This window comes from Sorex araneus, chromosome 5, assembly GCF_027595985.1.
Source record: "Sorex araneus isolate mSorAra2 chromosome 5, mSorAra2.pri, whole genome shotgun sequence".
Lineage (NCBI taxonomy): Eukaryota > Metazoa > Chordata > Mammalia > Eulipotyphla > Soricidae > Sorex > Sorex araneus.
The window spans coordinates 145,157,807-145,177,286 of record NC_073306.1 but is presented as its reverse complement, the minus strand read 5'-3'; the positions used below and the strand labels follow the sequence as shown (position 1 = coordinate 145,177,286).

Below are 19,480 nucleotides of genomic sequence, written 5' to 3'. Positions count from 1 at the left end.
GTGTGTGTGTGTTCGTCGCCACAGACCTGCAGAGGTCCAGAGTGAGCACAGGGTGGGTGTGCTGGTTTGATCCCCAGCATTATATTTGGTCCCCTGAGCACTGCTGGGTGTTGCTCCCAACCCTTCTGCCCCTCAAAAGTAAAAAAGTGAAAAAGACCAAAGGAATTCTAAAATGAGTGTATTATTGTGGGTTCTTTCAGAAGCATCACATTTCACTATACAGATGTTGGATGTCATGTCTACCCACCAGCTTTATTTAAATACCATGGTTTACAAAGTTGTTCATAATCCACTTGTTTTGGGCACTCAGTGTTCCACCACCAATCCCACCACCAGTGGGACCTTCCTCCCACCATTGTTCCCAGTGTCCAGCCACCCCACAGCCACCTGCCCTGGCAGGCACAAAATAACTTATTTTCCATTGCTTGTTACAGCAAAATGGTAAGTGGAATTATCAAAAATAGTTCAGTAAGAGAAAATTGTGAAAATTGTAATTCACATTGGTGTTATTGTGTCATTGTCTGAAGAATCGTACATTTTATGCCCTTTCTTTTTCTTTTTCTTTCTTTCTTTCTTTCTTTCTTTCTTTCTTTCTTTCTTTCTTTCTTTCTTTCTTTCTTTCTTTCTTCCTTATTTTCTTTCTTTCATTCTTTCTTTCTTCTTTGCAAAAATGTGGAATGAGACTGTTATCTGACTGGGGTGGGGAGCAATTGTACTGGTATTACTTAAAACAGGTGCAGTGATTATGCAGTGAAACAGTATTCAATGAGGTTTTAGAATTCTTTTAAATTTTATTATTTATGTGGGGTCTAGAAATTGAACACGGGGCTTTGTATATACCTAAGCCTAATAGTTAGTTATATAACTCAGTCTTCAGGATGATTTGGATAAATGTGTATGGGAAGAAGGTACTCAAGTTGATTTGAAGGTTCTTTTCTCAGCATAAACATCGGGAGACAGGATTGCTGAAAACAAAACAGAAGTCTGTCCATACACAGTAGTGCTTGAGAAAAATTTCGGAGACTTTATTCAAAGTAAAATGAAATTTAACATCATGCTGACTAGATTTTGCATTGGAATGAATGTAAAGTTGAGTTAAAATTGGGTGTTTGCCTACTGTGTTGCTGAACTTGCCAGGTGAAGAAGTGCCTTTGCCTGTGCTTATCATATCCCTTCATTGTTCAGACCACACGGTGAGCATGTTCAGAACGAGAGGGAGAGTGTCCGTCCCTTGTGGTGACAGTGTTGGTCCTCCCAGGGACTGCAGACCGACGAGGCCTGAGCGAGGGTGAGGCAGACAGCCAGGGATGCTCTGTCTGAGACTCCTGATGCTCTTCACAGCTTTACTCATTTTCTTTCATTTTCTTGGTCCTCTGCAGTCTGTACTATGTAGCGAGAGTAAGAAAGTATAATCAGTGTGCAATTATATTTATGCTACACAGAATCAGCTGTTGAACAAGTTATAGAAGAAATGAAGATAAAATTTTGTTTAGCTTTGATAAGGGCCTATGTGGTTTTGGGGTTTTTGCCTTTATGTATCTTTCTCCTCTCTCATCTGCTTGTTGAATGGCTCCCATGTCTAAAGAAACATGTAATCTCTTTTTGGTAATAGAATTCTGTATTTGGCTAGGTAAATGTAACAGAATGTTTGCCCTCCATGCAGCCAGCCAGGTTTGAGTCCTGCAGCAGTGAGTCCTGAGCACTGCCCAATAAAAGGGAAAGAAATGCTAAACGGAGCACAGGGGCTGAGGCACTTGATCCTCCTGGGCTGACCTTGGCCAGTCCCTGGCTCTGCATGTCCACTGAGTACAGAGCCAGAGGAGCCCCTGACCCAACTAAAGCAAGTCTTCCCCCTTCTCTGTGGGCCCCTTGATCCCCAGCCCTGTTCATGATGGAGTTTCATGCAGCACACAGCCTGTCCAACAGCAGAAGCAGCCGAGACCGACTGGCTGTGCCCTCCTCCTCTGCCCCCCACCCCCCTCACACCCCCCACTGCCCCACAGCATGGAGTTTGTTGTGATTTCTTGTTCTGGTTTTGCTCTCAGGATGATGCTGGGCTCTTTACATATTTCAATCAGTATTCCTTCCCCCTTTAACTTTTGGGAAAAGTTTGTATGGATTTAGTATAATTCTACACAATTATTAAAGAAATATTAGGCGGAATTCTCCTTTAACGCCTAGAGATATATTTGCCTAGAGATATATTTGTGGGAAAGTTTTGAACTGTAATTTTACTTTCATAGATACAGATGTATTCCTTCTCTTTCGTGAACTTGATAATTTGTGTTTTCAAGGAGTTTTTCCATTTTACCTGTTTTTTTTTGTTTTGTTTTGTTTTGCTTTTTGGGTCACACCCAGCGATGCTAAGGGGTCACTCCTGGCTCTGCACTCAGGAATTACCCCTGGCCATGCTCAGGGGACCACATGGGGTGCTGGGAATTGAACCCGGGTCGGCTGTGTGCAAGGCAAACGCCCTACCCGCTGTGCTATCACTCCAGCCCCTTTCCATTTTACCTGTTATTTAATTTATTGGTTGTAAAACTTTTCTAATATTTTCTCATTTTCCTTCTTGTACTTTTAGACTCTGAAGTGATCTTACTGCCCTTTTGCTGTTGTGATTTTTCTCTCTCATGAACAGCCTGGCTAGAGAGGTTTGTCAGTTTTGTTGTCTAGAAGAACCAGTTTTTATTGTTTTACTTTAAATGTTTGGTTTCATTGCTTTCTATTCTGATTTAATTTTTTCTCCCCTATCTGTTTAGTTGTTATTTGCCCATCATTTTCTAGTTACTTTCAGGTGAAAACTGAGGTAATTGATTTTTTTAAATTTTGTTGTTTCGGGGCTGGAGCTATAGCACAGCGGGTAGGGCATTTGCCTTGCACGCGGCTGACCCGGGTTTGATTTCCAGCATCCCATATGGTCCCCTGAGCACGCCAGGGGTGATTCCTGAGTGCAGAGCTAGGAGTAACCTCTGTGCATTGCCAGGTATGACCCAAAAAGCAAAAAAAAAAAAAAAAAAAAAAAAACCCAAAAAAGTTTTGTTGTTTCATCCACACCAAGTAGTGCTGAGGGGCTCTTTCTGGCTCTATGCTCAGCAGTGACCCCTGGCAATGGTCAGGGACAATGTGTGGTGCCAGGGATTTGATCAGGGCATTTTCCGATGCAAGGCAAGTACCTTACGGCTATACGGCCACTTTTTTTTTTTTTTTTTTATTGAATCACTATGTGGAAAGTTACAAAGTTCTCAGGCTTATGTCTCAGTTATACAATGCTCAAACACCCGTCCTTTCACCAGTGCCCATATTGCACCACCAAAAAAAAAAAAAAAAAAAACCCAGTATACCTTCCACCGCCCCCAACCCCCCCTGCATAACTGATAAATTTCACTTCCTTTTCTCTTTACCTTGATTACATTCCATATTTCAACACAAAACTCACTATTGTTGTTGGAGTTTCAACACAGAACTCACTATTCTTGTTGGAATTTATCCCCCAAGAATACAGCCCTATTGACAGGGAAACATTTGACAATTAGTTTTCCACTGATGAGAATGAAGAGATATAAAGTCGTGCGGCTGCTACTGCAGTTTAGGATTTCTGTATTTTAGTAATTAAGTCCAGGGAGATTTAAGTTGGAAATTGAATCATTTCCCTTCCTGGAGCAGCATGGAGCAAAAGCTTAGTTCACAGTCTGGAGACATGGCTGCAAGCACTCGCTGGGACCCCAAGTCATATAGCAGGCTCTGGATCCTGGTTGTTCAGCAGCAAAGCGGCTGTGCAAAGGCATGGCCACCCGGGTCGAATCTCGGCGGAGCTCGAGCCGGCACCGGCCCCGGCCCGAGACTGCCCAGTATACGGCCACTTTGGCCTGAGGTCTTTTTAAACATATTCTCAGGGGCTGGAGCGATAGCACAGCGGGTAGGGCATTTGCCTTGCACGCGGCCGACCCGGGTTCGAATCCCAGCATCCCATATGGTCCCCTGAGCACTGCCAGGAGTGATTCCTGAGTGAAGAGCCAGGAGTAACTCCTGTGCATCGCCGGGTGTGACCCAAAAAAAGCAAATAAAATAAAATAAAATAAATAAATATACTCTCAGTACAATTGTTTCCTCTAACTTGGTGGGTTTTACTTCACTCACTTCCAACTGCTTCCAAAATTTGCTCTGGAAAATTGTTCAGATTTAGATTTGACATGCCAGCCTTCTTTTCAGTGGTATGATGTGTGTGCTTCATCCTTTTGTGTCTGTACCCTTATAAAAATTTAATGTAATTGTTTTTCTTTAAATCAGCAGCATATTTTATCTTCCTGTTTTTAAATCTAGTTTATCATTTGAGTTTAGGTTGGCTCTTTAGTTTAGACCAGCCTTTCCCAACCATGGCCATCCTCTGGGCCCCCAGGATTTGGGAGGGGGGATGCACAAGTGAAAATGGCATGAATGGGGGCCCATAGGATGAGATTAAGGTGCTAGGACATGGGGCCACATGGTTGGAAGGGGGCCACAGTCGGAGGCTGAGGAATACTGGTTTAGACCATTTGGATATATTATTGGTATCGACAGCTATTTGTTGTAATCTTCAAGTAGATAGTATGTCATTCATGTAATGTACAAGAAACATGATTGTATTTAATTTTCCACTCCTGACCTCACAACAGTGGTTATTTCAAAAGCAAATTGTCTCTTTCAAGGTATTTTGTCAGAAACATGTAATTAAGGTCTGGGGAAATAAACCAGGGATTAAGGCATCTTGCTGACGCTACTTTGATCCCCAGCACCACATGTGGTTCTTTGGAGCACTTCCAGGGGTTACTTTTGAGTTCAGACCCAGGAAAAGTGCCTGAGCACTGCTGGTGTGATGCCCAGCCCTCCTCTCCAAATAACAAAATCACCAGGAGATCAGTAACTTCTCTCTGTACCTGACATGGACCTTTTCCTCTCTCTCCTTGCAGGTTCTGCCGGAGACTTACATTTGGCCTCAATGTGAAATTTAAGTAGAATATCACATCTGCGTGTGTCACTCTCAGGATGTTGATTCATCGGCCGTGCCTGAAGAGGGAAGTTCTGTTCGAGATGGCTGATTAACAGCAAAATCAATGCAGATCCTAGATGTCAGGCGGCCCTCTGCTTGACTGGAGTGAAAAATCCTCTTCTGAGACCACCAGAACATCAGCTGCAAACAATGCCCCACGCTCTAAGGATGTCGGCAACCTGAGTCCATGCGCCCTGTCTGCACTGTCGCTGTGGATGGTTCACCATCTGGAGGCTCCCCAGGCTCCTCTCCCGGCTCCAGACCTGTTTCTGAGATGTCTCTGCTTCATGCTTTGGGCCCAGTGCAGACCTGGCTGGGACAGGAGCTAGAGAAATGTGGCATTGATGCCATGATCTATACTCGCTACGTCCTCAGTCTTCTGCTGCACGACAGCTATGACTACGACCTACAGGAACAGGTGGGTCCCTGTTGCCAAGATTTGTGGGAGCTCCGCCTCAGGATGCACGTCTGTGTTCCTCTCACGTTTTAGCACAGGGCCCTCCCCTTAACCTAGGGGTGAGACTAGGCGGCGCCACATGCCTGCAGCGCAGTTGTTCTCCTTTGGTACTCAGTGCTCTTCTCCTTCGACTCTCGGTCCTGCTCCTATGGGGGCACTAGTCGTGGTCAACCCCTGCCACCGTGAATGGCACTGATCCGGAATATTGTCTTCTGCTCTTCAGGCAGATCACACAGAATGACTAGTCATTTTGTTCACGGTGTCTCTTATGCTTATTTACATTGCAGAGTTTAATATTTGTCTGTAAGAGGTGATGTTGAACTGAAAGTTTCTGTTGCCAGTCAGCAAACTTAAAAGAAGCACATGACTTTGCTGTAAGTGATCTTACATCGTGGTGGAATTCAGTCCCCGTACATTTTTCTTGACTGGGATGTGTTAAATTCACAGTGAGAAGGCAACTAAAGTTAGTTTTCATGGGGGGTGGGGAGGAAACCACTTGAGTCTCACCGTCTAAGAGTTGTTCCTGAAAGTGAGACCTTGGAAGAGTCTGTGGCAGGGGAAGGAAATGAGCTCTGGGCACAGATTTCACCCGCCAGGGAGAGTTATGTGGCTGGTGGTGGTTACTAACACTGAGTGCAGGACATATGAAGGAAGAAATTGCTTTTGCTCCTTTATGCCTCATAAGCTAAATCCTGTGGCTTTCAGGGACTGCCGAGCCTGTCCCAGCCCACTTGGACAGTGTGTGTGTTTTCTCACCCTTGGTAGCTGGACACAGCTGCGGCGCCCCTATTTCCAGGTGCTAACTCTGGCCTCCGCAGTTAGGCCAGATTTTGAGGGGTTGACTTCATAGGAAAATGTGTTACTTGGATGGCCGATACTTTGTATAATTTTCTTTTCTTTTCTTTTTTTTTTTTTTTTGCTTTTTGGGATCACACCCTGCGATGTACAGGGGTTAACTCCTGGCTCTGCACTCAGGGATAACTCCTGGCGGTACTTGGGGGACCATGTGGGATGCTGGGAATCGAACCTGGGTCTGCCGTGCGCGAGGCAAATGCCTTACCTGCTGTGCTATCGCTCCAGCTCCTGTATAATTTTCTTAACCAAGGCTCTGTTATTTTTCATCTTGTTGCTGAAGACGCAAAATGCATATAAGTAGAGTGTGAAATATACAAACTTGGAAAAATTTCTTTTTCAAGAAACTAGCAAGGTTTCCTTCCTTCCTTCCTTCCTTCCTTCCTTCCTTCCTTCCTTCCTTCCTTCCTTCCTTCCTTCCTTCCTTCCTTCCTCCCTTCCTTCCTCCCTCCCTCCCTCCCTCCCTCCCTCCCTCCTTCACTCCCTCCTTCCTTCCTTCTCCGGCAACCATATGGAGTGATGGGGATAGAACCTGGGCCTGCTGCGTGCCAAGCAAAAGCCTTCCCCCTTGTGCCATCACTTCAGCCCCAAGGGTATTTCTTTACCCCCTCTCTCCTCCCCAAGTAACGCATTTCTCATAGAGAATGAATCCTTTTTTTTTTTTTTTAGCTTTTTTTTTTTTTTTTGCTTTGGGTCACACCTGGCGATGCACAGGGGTACCTGGCTTATGCACTCAGGAATTACTCCTGGTGGTGCTAAGGAGGACCATATGGGATGCTGGGAATTGAACCTGGTTGGCTGTGTGCAAGGCAAACGCCCTACCCGCTGTGCTATCGCTCCAGCCCCAAGAATGAATCCTTTATTTATTTATTTTTTTTGCTTTTTTTTTTTTCGGTCACACCCAGCGATGCACAGGGGTTACTCCTGGCTCTGCACTCAGGAATCACCCCCTGGCAGTGCTTAGGGGACCATATTGGATGCTGGGATTCGAACCTGGGTCGGCCGCATGCAAGGCAAACGCCCTACTCGCTGTGCTATTCCTCCAGCCCCAAAAATGAATCCTTTTTTATGAAGGATCTGAATAAGTGTTGTTTCTTAGAATTGTGTGTTAACCAGCCTAGAATATTTTATCAACACTTAATTCATTAGCAGAAAGGATCAGTGAGCTGGATGCGACTGAACTTTATGAAAGGAGTGAAACTGAGGCGTGCTGTGGGGATTGTGCTTGACTGCGTCGCTGATGAGACTTGTTTGTGAATTCCTCCAATGGTCGTTAGCTCTCGGGATTGAGGTATCGTATTAGCTGTGTTTGAGCCTCCCTGTAAAGTTCTGGTTTGTCTTGATGTGTGACACAGGACAGATAAAGGTGAGTGGAAAGAGCACATGTCTGGAGTTCCTGAGAGAAGCCGCAGGGAAAGAAAAGGCTCTCAGATACCTTTCCCCAAAGTCTGGGCAGCCCCAGGCCCAGTCTCAGCTGCTTGGGGGAGTCCAGCTAGACGGCGCCTGTGGGAGGAGAGGGCCCCGCCCAGAGAGGCGGGGAGGAAATGGAGCCTCCGCTTCCTTCCATGTCTGGAGCCTGTCCCTGCCTGCCTCGGTGCACACCTCTTTCCTGGGTCGGGTTCACCCTCCAGTGCTTGGTCCTGAGTGGGAGGCCACCCAGCCCCTTCGTGTCTGTGTCTTCACGTCCTTGCCACTCTCCAGTCTTTGAAGTAGTCAGACCTCTTTTTGGAAATTGCCAATTTTAAGGCCTTTGCTTCGGCCTTACCTGCCATGTTAACTCTGTCTCATTTCCGAGTCTTAGTGCAAACACACTTAGAGATCTTGGTTTCAGGAACAGATTTCTATACAAGAATTTGGTCTTAGTTGTCTAGGATCTAATGGGTAGGAGGTTAGGCAGATTAGACCCCGGTCTCTGGCACGGCTGAATTACCTACTTACATTTGGCTCTAGGGTTTAGAAGGGTTGTGGCATCGCTAAGCTTGCCTGTTCTGGTGTGATAGGGTGGTTCCAGCCCCAAAGCCCCCTTTTTCCTTTGGCACTGTTGTCACCCTTGGGTCAGTGTTCGAGGGGCATCAGGATGAACAAGGCCCCCTCTCTGGCCTTCCAGCCCTGCTTGTCTTTCCCTGTAAAGGCTTTTTCTGATCATTCCCAGTAAAAACAACATTGTCTTCAAAACCTGGTCATATTTCTACTGTAGAATTCTTTATTAAAAGAATTCTTTATTAAAAGTTTACCTTTAAACTTTAGGTAGCAAAATTATAGTAAATTAAATTCAGGAAAATGAACACCAGCCATTTGTTATTAAATAAAGGCCGAGTTTTACTGCCTATCCACATGATGCCCTTTGTGGCCACCTTTGTCACCCCGTTTCGAGTCTGAGATCATGCTGACGTCCTGTGCATCTCTCACCTTCCGTCTGGAGTAGCTTTTCAGCTTTCCTTGGGGTGCCTGACGTTGTGGGGCAGGGGGCACACCCAGTGGTGCACAGGACCTACTCCTCTCTGTCTCTTGGGGGACTCTGATGGTGCTGGGGCTCGAGTCCGGCTTCTTGATGTGGACTCTGGCCCAGCCCCGTTTGGAGATCACTGTTCAGGTGTTCGTGGAGTGTCCTTCCTTTCACTGCATCACGCTGAGTCAGCTTGCTTTGCAGTGATGTGCCCGGCTTCCCCATGGGCCCCTCGTTTCCATGCACAGCAGGGGGCATTGATGTGGGCCTGCTGCTCTCCTGGCAGGTCTCCCCGCTGAGCTGTGCGGCCCTCCTCTGCGGCACTAGCCACTGGAGACGGTTTCGCCATGCCTGGCCCGATCCCTCCTGATGAGTGTCACTGAGAACTGCGGACAGGCACTCTTCAGCTCTGCGTGCAGTTGTTGAATGGTCTGGGCACTCTTGGATGAGACCCATTAATCTTGCAGGCCAGGGCTTTCCCCTCCCCTCCGTCAGTCTGTGTCTTGGCCTTGCCGCCAGTCCTACCCTGTTTGGATTATTGCCGGTTGCAGTTTATTTGAAATCTCTTAATTGAATTTTTTCCTTGCGCAGATTCCACCATTGGACAAGTGTACCTCCTTTGTCCTTTGGTTTGATCCGAATAACCCCAGTACTGCATGCTCGTTGAGGCCCACGTGCACCATGCCTGGGCCCGGTCCCCAGGAGCTCAGGGGTGCAGGCAGCATCCCTCTCTGCAGGATCTGCCGCAGAGACTCACCCAGCCTCCAGCCCTGGTGGCGCCCTGCCTTTCAGACACGCTCATTTACTGGGCCTGGCAGTCCAGTGTGTGGAAAGGGAGCCGCGGGCGGGGGGGGGCAGTCATGATGATGGAGACCATTGCATGTCCTCCGACTCCGTATGGGACCAGCCTAAGAGAGTTGGCCCGGTAAAGTATTTATGGGAAATAGGATACTTTGAATAGAACTTGATCGTTGGAGGGGGGGGGTGTTACTCCCCGCCCCCCTGGAGTGCTGAGGGCCCAGGGCCATTCCCGGAAATCCTGACAGGTCAGTGTTGGAGCAGCAGTGCTGGGGGTTGAACTCCGGGTCCTGAAACAATGCGCTATTCCCAGGCAGTGCTTGGAGGCAGGGGCTGAGGGGGGCAGTGCTGGGGACTCAGGACCCTTTAAGGCTGCATGTGGCACTGCAGATAGAACCCTGCCAGGCGCATGCCAGGCCTGCACCTCAGTGCTAGACCGTCTTCCATCCTGCGTGATGCGTTTCCCAAGTACGCGTTTCTGCTCTTGACTCAACGTGTGAGTGTTGCGCATGACGCTGGCAGGCACCGGGAGCCGAGGAGACTGTCCCTGAGAGGAACCCGAGCTGCTCTGGCTCTCCATAGCATGGGCTCTGCGCGGGGCACGGGGCAGTGGGGACTGCAGCCTGAAGGAAGGGGAGAGCCTCGGTCACGTGAAGGAGCAGTGTGCACAGGAAACAGGCCTGAGAAGCTGATAGTCTGTGCGGGCGTTTGCTATTTTGGTCCCAGAGACAACAAGCCCGGCTATATTTAACCAGCAGTTCAGAATGGCATGCAGCAGGGTGGGTCAGCCGGCTGGACACTGCAGGCAGCCGGGCTGGACACAGCCTGCACGCACGCCTCGGAGGTGAGGGGGGGATTGTTGCTGAGGCCTTTCCTCGAGTCTGAACTTTTCCATTCATGAACAGCCAGAGGTTTGGCCTGAACTGACTTAGGGGGTGGAGGGGAGGTGCCTGTGACTGAGACTCCGGAAGCAGGGCTGGCCCCCGCCTCTCTCCATTCAGAGTTCTGCAGCCTGTCGGCTCCCTGCCGCCCCCACCATCGCTGCTTGCACACGACACTGCGAATATTCCCTGGCACCCTCTTCTCTCCTGCTTTGCTGAGCCTGCTTGATTGGTTGCGAGCCTCTCCCTTAGCCCGTCCCCGTGGCCAGAGGGACAGAGCCCGCGGGGTGGGTATTCCTACTGACAGACACAGCCTGGCTCGTTCCTCAGGCTCTGAAGGGAAGGTGGGTGGCAGGGGCGGAACCCGGCGCGCACAGACGTCACCGCCGGCAGCTGTTCAGAAGGTTGTGTTCTTTCTCGGCCCCCAGCTTCCCGTTTCCTTTTTGATAGCAGGCTGCGGAGAGTCAGAGCCGGAGTGCTCGCCTCACATCACCTCGCAGCTATGGTGGAAAAGCACCTGCGATGAGGCCTTTGTCTGAGAAGTGTCTCGGCCCTACCTTCCTTGGGCATGTTACAGTTGTTTCGGGCTCCAGCTCTGTAACTCGGAGAGATCATTTTGATCTTATTGGGTTTACGGAGTCCATCCTTGGCATAAGTCTGTTTATGGTTATGTCTAATGGACTTTCCAACTAGACAGCATAGAAGACAAAAATCTAGCAGAAAGCAAAATAGTATCTTGAACCCTCCTTTCGGGGGCGGAGGGCGGGGTGCTAGCAGTGCTAGGTGCTAGGGACCACTCCTGGTGGTACTGACTGTACTGCGCAGCCTGAGGGTCAGTGCTGATACAGGCCCTGCTCTGGGGGCCCCCAGCTACTGGAGCAGGGGACATTCAGTGCCTGAAGCAGTCCTCGGCGCTCCCTATCCTTCCCTGGGACCCTTTCTTAGGCTCATTCTTTCCAGCCTCATCAGGCCAGTCCTGTTCATTAAATGCACTCTGTGACATTAGTCAGTGACAGGACACATGTGTGCAGGCAGTTTCAAACTCCTGGTGTCTGGTGAGGCCTCAGACGCTCTGCGAGCACCAGGAAGACCCCAGGGTCCCTGCTGTTCCTCCAGCTCCCTCCCGAGTGCTGTGCTGGCACTGGGAGATGTCACACCTGCTGTGTGACATTTGCAGCCTTTCTCAGACTAGATTCCTGTTGGGAGCCACATGGGAGTATGCGTTTACGCCGCCTAGGAAGCCAGAGCGGGGCCGTGAGGCGCCTTCCCATGTTCGTGGAAGGTGCAGAATGCAGATGGTGTAGCTTGGATGCACTCTGCGAGCTTTCGCTCCAGATTGGGTAACGTTTGTTAATGAGTTCCTCTTAAAATTATAAAGGCAAGCCAAATTTATAATATGTCAAGTAATTTAGGTTGCTTTTTATGCTCATTCTTTCAGAAGTCCACACCAGAAGCAAGATCTCTGCCCACACAGACCCCACAGTGGTCAGGCTGCAGTACAGCATCTCCCCAGCAGCACAGCGCAAAGGAATGCTGCATCTGAAACTCTTTGATTTCTTTGTTTCGGGGACATACTGCATATTCTCAGGGCTAACTCCTGGTTCTGTGCTCAGGGATCGCACCTGGCAGGGAACCATACGGGGTGCTGGGGATGGAACCCGGGCCGACCACAGATAAGGCAAGTGCCCTGCCTGCTGTACTCTGTCTCCAGCCCCCAGAGCCCACCAGTGTACGTCATTCAGTTGTGAACCTTTGCCTAGCTTTGACTTAGGTGTATAAGCTGGATTCTGTAAATACCTTTGAGCAGCTATGTTCACTTAAAATCATAACCCATATAGCATTGGAGGTTTTTTTTTGTACAAATGTATTTTCTTGACTGTAATATAGTATGGTGGATAGTGCACTTGCCTAGCACACAGCTCACCTGGGTTTGATCCCCGAGCACCATGAGGAGTGATTCCTGAGCACAGAACCAGAAGTAAGCTCTGAGGACCACCAGGTATGGCTCAGAAGCAAAAAATCAGAAAAACCATTTTTTTAAAGATGATCTACATGGAATCCCTTTTATTAATCAGCATTAACAGGGCAGTGAGCAGGGAGAAGAAATGAGGGGGAGCCAGGGCTAGCTTGAAGGCAGGGCTGTCACGCATCGCAGTGGGGAACTGCAGTGCTGGTCTTTAGGTGGGTGGGTGGTAAGCTTCACGCCTCCCACATAGGCTGAGCGTGACCTAGCGAGATCCTGGCAAGCTCCGCCTGTGCCACCTCACCGTTACATGCAGCAAAAGTCGAAAGGATAGGGTCGGTTTTTTGTTGTTGTTGTTGTTGTTTAAGGCTAAAGCATCAAGGGTGGAAAGGAAGAACTAAAGCTGGATCCCACATAGGGCATATGATTTTTATCTGTAAAAGTCTGTGTAGTGGCTGCGGAGAGAACTTAACGGGCTGCAGCACTGCGTTCCGTGCCCAAAGGCTGGAGTTCACTCTGCCCACAGTGTGGTGTGCCTGGAACACCACTAGCCAGCATTGGGGCACTGGGCTGAGCCTGGAATTTGCCCGTGTGTTGCTGGGAATGGCTTCTAGGTCCCCTGATCACTTCTTGTAGCCCCCACTGCTGGGATAAAAACCCTGCGAAGTAAGATGAATACAACTCCAATGAGTAAACTACATAGGGATGAGTTTAACAGAAGAAATGAAAGACCAGAAACCATAAAACAGAATCAAAGAAGACCTTATAAATGGAAAAATTCTCTTAGATTATTATCTTAGATTATTAAAGAGACAGTATCCCTGTATCACTGTCATCCCGTTGTTCATGGATTTGCTTGAGCAGACACCAGTAACATCTCCATTCGTCCTAGCCCTGAGATTTTAGCAGCCTCTCTTTACTCATCCTTCCCAGTGGTGCCGCATTGGAGGCTCTTTCAGCGTCAGGGGATGAGACCCATCATTGTTACTGTTTTTGGCATATCGAATATGCCACGAGGAGCTTGCCAGGCTCTACCTTGCAGGCAGGATACTCTTCGATAGCTTGCCGGGTTCTCCAAGAGGGAGAACTAGACAATAAGAGGTCATTTGCAGCCAAGCACTTCTGAGAGCTTTGTTTAATAGTCTCTGGATCTTGGCTGTTGATGGAATTACAGGATGCTGGGGAGCAGTTTATGGGTGTGACTGCCAAGCTACTGGAAAAGGGAGGATCTGGGTGCAGGAGGCCCTGTCCCGATCCAAGCAGGCTTGGAGATCTTAGCCCCAGGTCCCGCACACCTGCGTTCCTCTGCCGGTTCCTTCATGTGTGAGGCTCATCTGAGTGAGTGTGTGGAGAGTGGCCTTGATCATGGATATGGCTGGGTTCCAGAGGTCTTCGGCTACCGGGGCTCTGCTTGGGGCGGGGAGGGAAACTCAACCCACCCCCCTCCAAGGGGCCCTGGTGAAGACAGCCAGGCACAGGGGCAGGAGACTCTGCAAGCAGACAGTAATTTTTAAAATTTAATTACCATGAATTGCAAAATTTTTCATGATTGGGTTTCAGGTGTACAGTGTTCCAGTACCAGTCCCTTCACCAATGTCCCCTTCCCTCCAGCAGTCTCCCCAGTTCCCTCCATGGCCCCTGAATCCCCACCAAGTCCGGCTGCCTCTCTGGCAGACAATTTTTTATTTTTACTTTTTAGGTGCTGTTGTTTACAATACTGTTATATCTTGCATACCACTTGACCTTATTTCAGCACCCAGTCCTCATACTTCCCTCTGAAAAAGACAATATTAAGATAGCAGCATTTCCAAATGGATTCAGTGCAGTCAGTATCAAAATCCTACCTGCCTTTTTGGGAGAAGTTGGCAAGCAGGTTCCAGAATCCCTCTGCAGTGCGAGGAGAGGGACTGGAGCGACAGTCCAGTGGTTAGGGTGCTTGCCTTGCATGTTGCCAGCACCACATACTGTCCTCCTGAGCCCTGCCAGGGGTCAGCTCTGAGCATGTAGCTGAGTATGGCCACAGAGCAGGGAATGGAAAGAAAAAATGCAGAGACCAAGATCTTGGCTGTGTGCAAGGCAAGTAAGTCCTCTACCTGATGTACTGTTGCTCTGTCCCTCTGCCCCCCAAAAAATTTTTTTTAAAAAGAGTAATTTTGGGTGCGGCCCTGAAACTAAACACAATTTTTTTTAAAGCAGGAAGGTTGGTGGGGGTTTGTGTCAACACTAAGGGACCTAAGGGGGTGTTGCTTGCCCATGGTCAACTCCAGTTTATCCCAGGTACTACCTGTTGCTCTCAGAGCACCACCAAGAGTGACCCCTAAGCACATAGCCAGGAGTGAGCCTTGGGCACCACCAGGTGACCCAGTGCCCCCAAATACCAAGGTTGGAGGGCTTACATTTCTCAGTTTCAGAGCTTGCTGCTAGACTCCAGGAATTAAGTCAGTTTGGTAGTGACGTAGAAGTGACTAGATGTGTGCAATGAAACTCAGAGTCTAGAAACCAATTTTATATTTATGGTCAAGTTGGTTTCCAGAAGACAGCACCAGGTAAGTGAAAAGACTGTCATGGGACTGGAAAAAAATATTTGTAAATGATTTTTGATAAGGGATATGTTTCCAGAATCTATTAATACTATCTGTAACTCAGTAAAAGACAAGCCAGTTAAAAAATAGGTAAAGGAGAGGCTGGAGCAATACTGCATCAGGTAGGGCACTTGCCTTGCCCGCGGCTATCCTGGGTTGGTTCCTCAGCATCTCATCTGGTTTCCTGAGCATGTTAGGATGATTCCTCAGCACCGAGCCAGGAATAACCCCTGAGCACTGCCAGGTGGGCCCCCCCAAACAAAAGCACTAAAAATTAAAAAAGATTTTGAATAGACATTAGTCAAATGGTGGAAAAGCACATGGAAAGATGCTTAGCATCATTGGTTACTTGATTCAGTATCAGGATCATGAGGGCTGGAGTGATAGCACAGTGGGTAGAGCATTTGCCTTGCACGCTGCTGACCCGAGTTCGATTCCTATGCCCCTCTCGGAGAGCCCAGCAAGCTACCGAGAGCATCTCGCCTGCACGGCAGAGCCTGGCAAGCTACCTGTGGTGTATTCGATATGCCAAAAACAGTAAAAAGTCTCACAATAGAGATGTTACTGGTGTCTGCTTGAGCAAATCGATGAGCAATGGGATGACAGTGACAGTGATACAATGATCAGTATCACGGCGCCAGAATGATAGTACGTACAGTGGGTAGGATTGTTTGCTTGCAACTTGGCCTACCTGGGTTTTCTCCTGGGCATCCCATATCATCCCCTGAGCACCTCCAGTAGTGATTGCTGGATGCAGAGCCAGGAGTAACCCCTGAGCATCGCCGGTGTGGCCCAAGAACAAAAACAAAAAAAACCCCATAAAATCAAAATTATGAGCAGATATCTTTTAGGAGATTCAGCCTAAAAAGGTATCCTTTAGGTATTCGGACTCTGCGTGAGGCTGTTTTCACTCAGGGCGCCCCAGAGGGGGCGGGTGAGAACCCTCCCCACTCCAAGGGACCCAGCCCGGCAGCTGACTTCGACTATCCAACCACCAGGCTACCTGGTGCACGCGGCCTACCAGGTTTGATTCCTCCGCCCCTCTCGGAGAGCCCGGCATGGCAGAGCCTGGCAAGCTCCCCATGGCGTATTTGATATGCCAAAAACAGTAACAACAAATCTCACAATGGAGACGTTACTGGTGCCCTCTCGAACAAATCGATGAGCAACGGGATGACAGTGATACAGTGATATATGTGTATGTGTGTGTATATGTGTATATATATATAGGTGTATATATGTATGTGTGTATACATATGTACATATGTGTATATATATGTATGTATGTATATACACATATATACCTCTCGGAGAGCCCAGCAAGCTACCGAGAGTATCCTGCCTGCATGGGCAGAGCCTGGCAAACTACCCATGCCATATTTGATATGCCAAAACCAGTAACGATAGGTCTCATTCCCCTGACCCTGAAAGAGCCTCCAGTCATTGGGAAAGACGAGTAAGGAGAGGCTGCTAAAATCTCAGGGCTGGGAGGAATAGAGACGTTACTGGTGTCCGCCTGAGTAAATCGACGAACAACAGGATGATAGTGAAACAGTGATACAGTGACCTTTTAGGAGATTCAGCCTAAAGGAGATTCAGCCTGAGATGGCCAAAATTCAAAACACAGGCAACAACAGGTGTTGCTGAGGGTCTAGAGAAATGAGAGTCCTCCCAGGGTGCTGCTGGGGTGGTAGTGCGGGTGTTGCTTTTGATGACCTGGCTGTCCGAAGATTAAATGCAGAGCTACTCTGTAGTTAGCAGCTCCTACGGAAACAGTGAAGAGACACTGAAAATGGATATCATACGACAGTGTGCTTCTGAACGCTTGCGGCTCTGTTATTCAGACAGCCCAAAGGCAGATGGAGCCAGTATGCATCGTGGGGGATGGGTAAGGAAGCACGGGCACCCATGCCAGCGGTCAGTAGTCAGTCCTGGAAGGTCATAAAGTACCAGTCTGTGCCATGGCTTAGAGGACTCTTCGGAATCTGATGGCGCATGGCAGAACCTGGTCTCGAGAGGACAATGTCCAGCTCTACTTACAGGCCGCAACCAGAAGGTCAGGGCCAGGAGGAAGCTGATGGCGAGTCACTGGTGCCTTGGGGGTGAAGGATGGAAGTTTTCTGTGATGGGTGCAGATCTTTTTGGCACGCTGAAATGATAGAAGTTCGGTGGTGATGTTGTACAGCGTAGGTGTCGTACGGAAACAGCACTCTTGAAAGATAAGGGTCGTGGAGTGTGGATTATGTGTCGGAGAAGCTGCGGTTCACAGATGTGCACAGGGCGTCTGCCTCCATGACAGTGAGCACCGCCTTTGAACCCTCGCAAATCACACCCTTCTCCTTAATAGACACGTATCACACAAATTTCGCTGTATTGTCTTTTTGATTTCCTAGTGGGAAAGTGAGAATTTGGGGGCAGAAGGGGAAATACTAAAAATTTCCAGGACCTGGGCACATAGCTCAGTGGTTGTAGAATCTTTTTTTGGGTGGGGGTTGTTTTCTGTGTATGTGAGGGGACACACCTGGTGGTGCTCAGGGCTTACTCCTGACTCTGTGCTCAGGGATCACTCCTGACAGGCTTGGGGAACCATATGGAGTACTAGGGATTGAACTTGGGTTAGCTATGCGCAGGGCAGGCGCCCTCCCTCCCTGCTGTGCTATGGCTCCGGCCCCAACCTGCCCTTCTGGGTAGGATTTGGGGCCATACGTGGGGCTTAGGGCTTATTCCTGGCAGGGCTTGGGACCATCAGGAACCAGGGATCGAGTTGGGAGCAGGCCATTTGCAAGGTAAGTGCTTCACCCTCATAGAACCTTCCCAGCCCAGAGCATGTGTCTGGCAGGCATTCAGCTCTGAGTTCCATCCCTGGTACCACCCTACACGCCTGACAGGACCTCTGGCACCACAGCCTGGGCCACACCACAGCTCCCGTGTGCGAGCTTGTGAGGAGCACAGATGTGTGCTAACAACGAAGGGAATGGGGTGGGGGTGATGGAAATCCCTCTGGGGAACTGTCTGTCTTGGACTCTTGGGCTGTCATCTCGGCCCCGTCGAGGTCTCTCCAGCTGTGGATGTGGTTCATGGCCTGGAGTGAGAACATGCCACTGTGAGCTCTCACAGCTGTGGTCAGCGCCTTCCATGTCCGTGGTGCTTACTCTCCTGAAGAACTGGCCTATCTCCTCACCCAAGTGGACCCTAGCCTTGGTGGGCCACGCAGGGCAGGGGAGGAGCCCGAGCTCCCCTGTGCAGAGCATGTGTCCCAGCCCCTTGCTCGGCCCCTTGCCTGAGCCTGGTCTCGGGACATCAGGCTTGCTGCACGTGGGTGGCACCTCACTGCCGTGCCAGAGGGAGGAGGGAGGCGCACTGGCCGCGTTCGTGTTTGTGAGTGGCCCTCTGACGGGCTGTGTCATCCCCGTGCCGAGGCCCCTCATGGGGACCTTTGCTGGGCGTTTCCTTGGCCCAGTTACCTGTGGCTTCAGCAGCTCCAAGAATGAACCTGTTTTCAGTAATTGCAAAAGGACCTTTTCTGCTTTTTTTAATACATATGAACGATAGCAAAAATTACACTATTCTCACCCTGTCAGCAGCTCTGTTTCATCTTCATTGTTAGGGCCCCGGTCTCAGTTCCTGTCAGAGAATAAAATCCATCTCTAGAAGTATCAGGGAAATGATAGGGGGGCTTCAGGTAGAGCCCAGCTGGATGTGGGAGGCAAATACAATATACTGATAATTTGGACTCGACTACAAAGCACATTTTAACTCAGAAAACGAAGGGCATGCTACTCAGCCGCAATTTGATTGTACAGGTTCATGGGATTTAGAAACTTGCCCAAGGCCTTAAGCAAACTGCATGTAATTGTGAGTGTAGGGTGGGTCTCTACTTGGCACCATCAAAATAATTGGGGGGATTGGGTTAGACAGTCGATGGTAGGCAAATTGATCTCACGTTACAGTAAGTTGATAGTGTGTGCGATTTTCTTCTGTCTCATTCCTGTCTGTGTTTTGAGGGCTTGTTATAGGCCATACTCCCTTCCAGGATTGTCTTGGTTTTGCTCTTGTCTGTCTTTCTAGTCCTTTCTCCCTTTGTTTTTCCACTGGTTTTTAATCATAGTTGATCAACTCAAAGCCTTTTTTAAAAAAAAAATCAGTTGAAGTCCCATAAGTGAACTTAAATCATGAAATACTGAACAGACAAAATAATTTGTTCAGACATAGGTATAATGTTTAAAGTATAAGTTAAAAGTGTATGAATAATGTGTATTTGACAGTTATTCTTGTTTTGGTTTTGGGGCCACACCCAGGAGTGCTCAGGGCTCACTCCTAGCGGTGCTCAGGGGACCATAAGGCTTGAACCCCGTGTGAGGCTTGAACCCCGGTCGGTTGCTTTCAAGGCAGTCATTTCTATGTGCTGTTTCTATGCTCTGGCCTCACAACTGATCTTTCTGGGGTTTTTTTTTTTTTTGGGGGGGGGGAGTGAC

The 19,480-nt window shown here is 48.8% G+C and overlaps 1 protein-coding gene across 3 annotated transcripts in view; it reads left to right on the top strand.

Moving 5' to 3' along the window:
• Positions 1-19,480, top strand: part of KIAA0232 (KIAA0232 ortholog) — a 73,420-nt gene that overhangs the window by 26,204 nt on the left and 27,736 nt on the right. For all 3 annotated transcript variants that reach the window (XM_055138335.1, XM_055138336.1, XM_055138337.1), the window contains exon 2: positions 4,947-5,444. In XM_055138335.1, coding sequence (XP_054994310.1) covers positions 5,214-5,444 — 231 coding nt within the window. In that variant the 5' untranslated portion in view covers positions 4,947-5,213. The remainder of the gene's footprint in view (positions 1-4,946; positions 5,445-19,480) is intronic.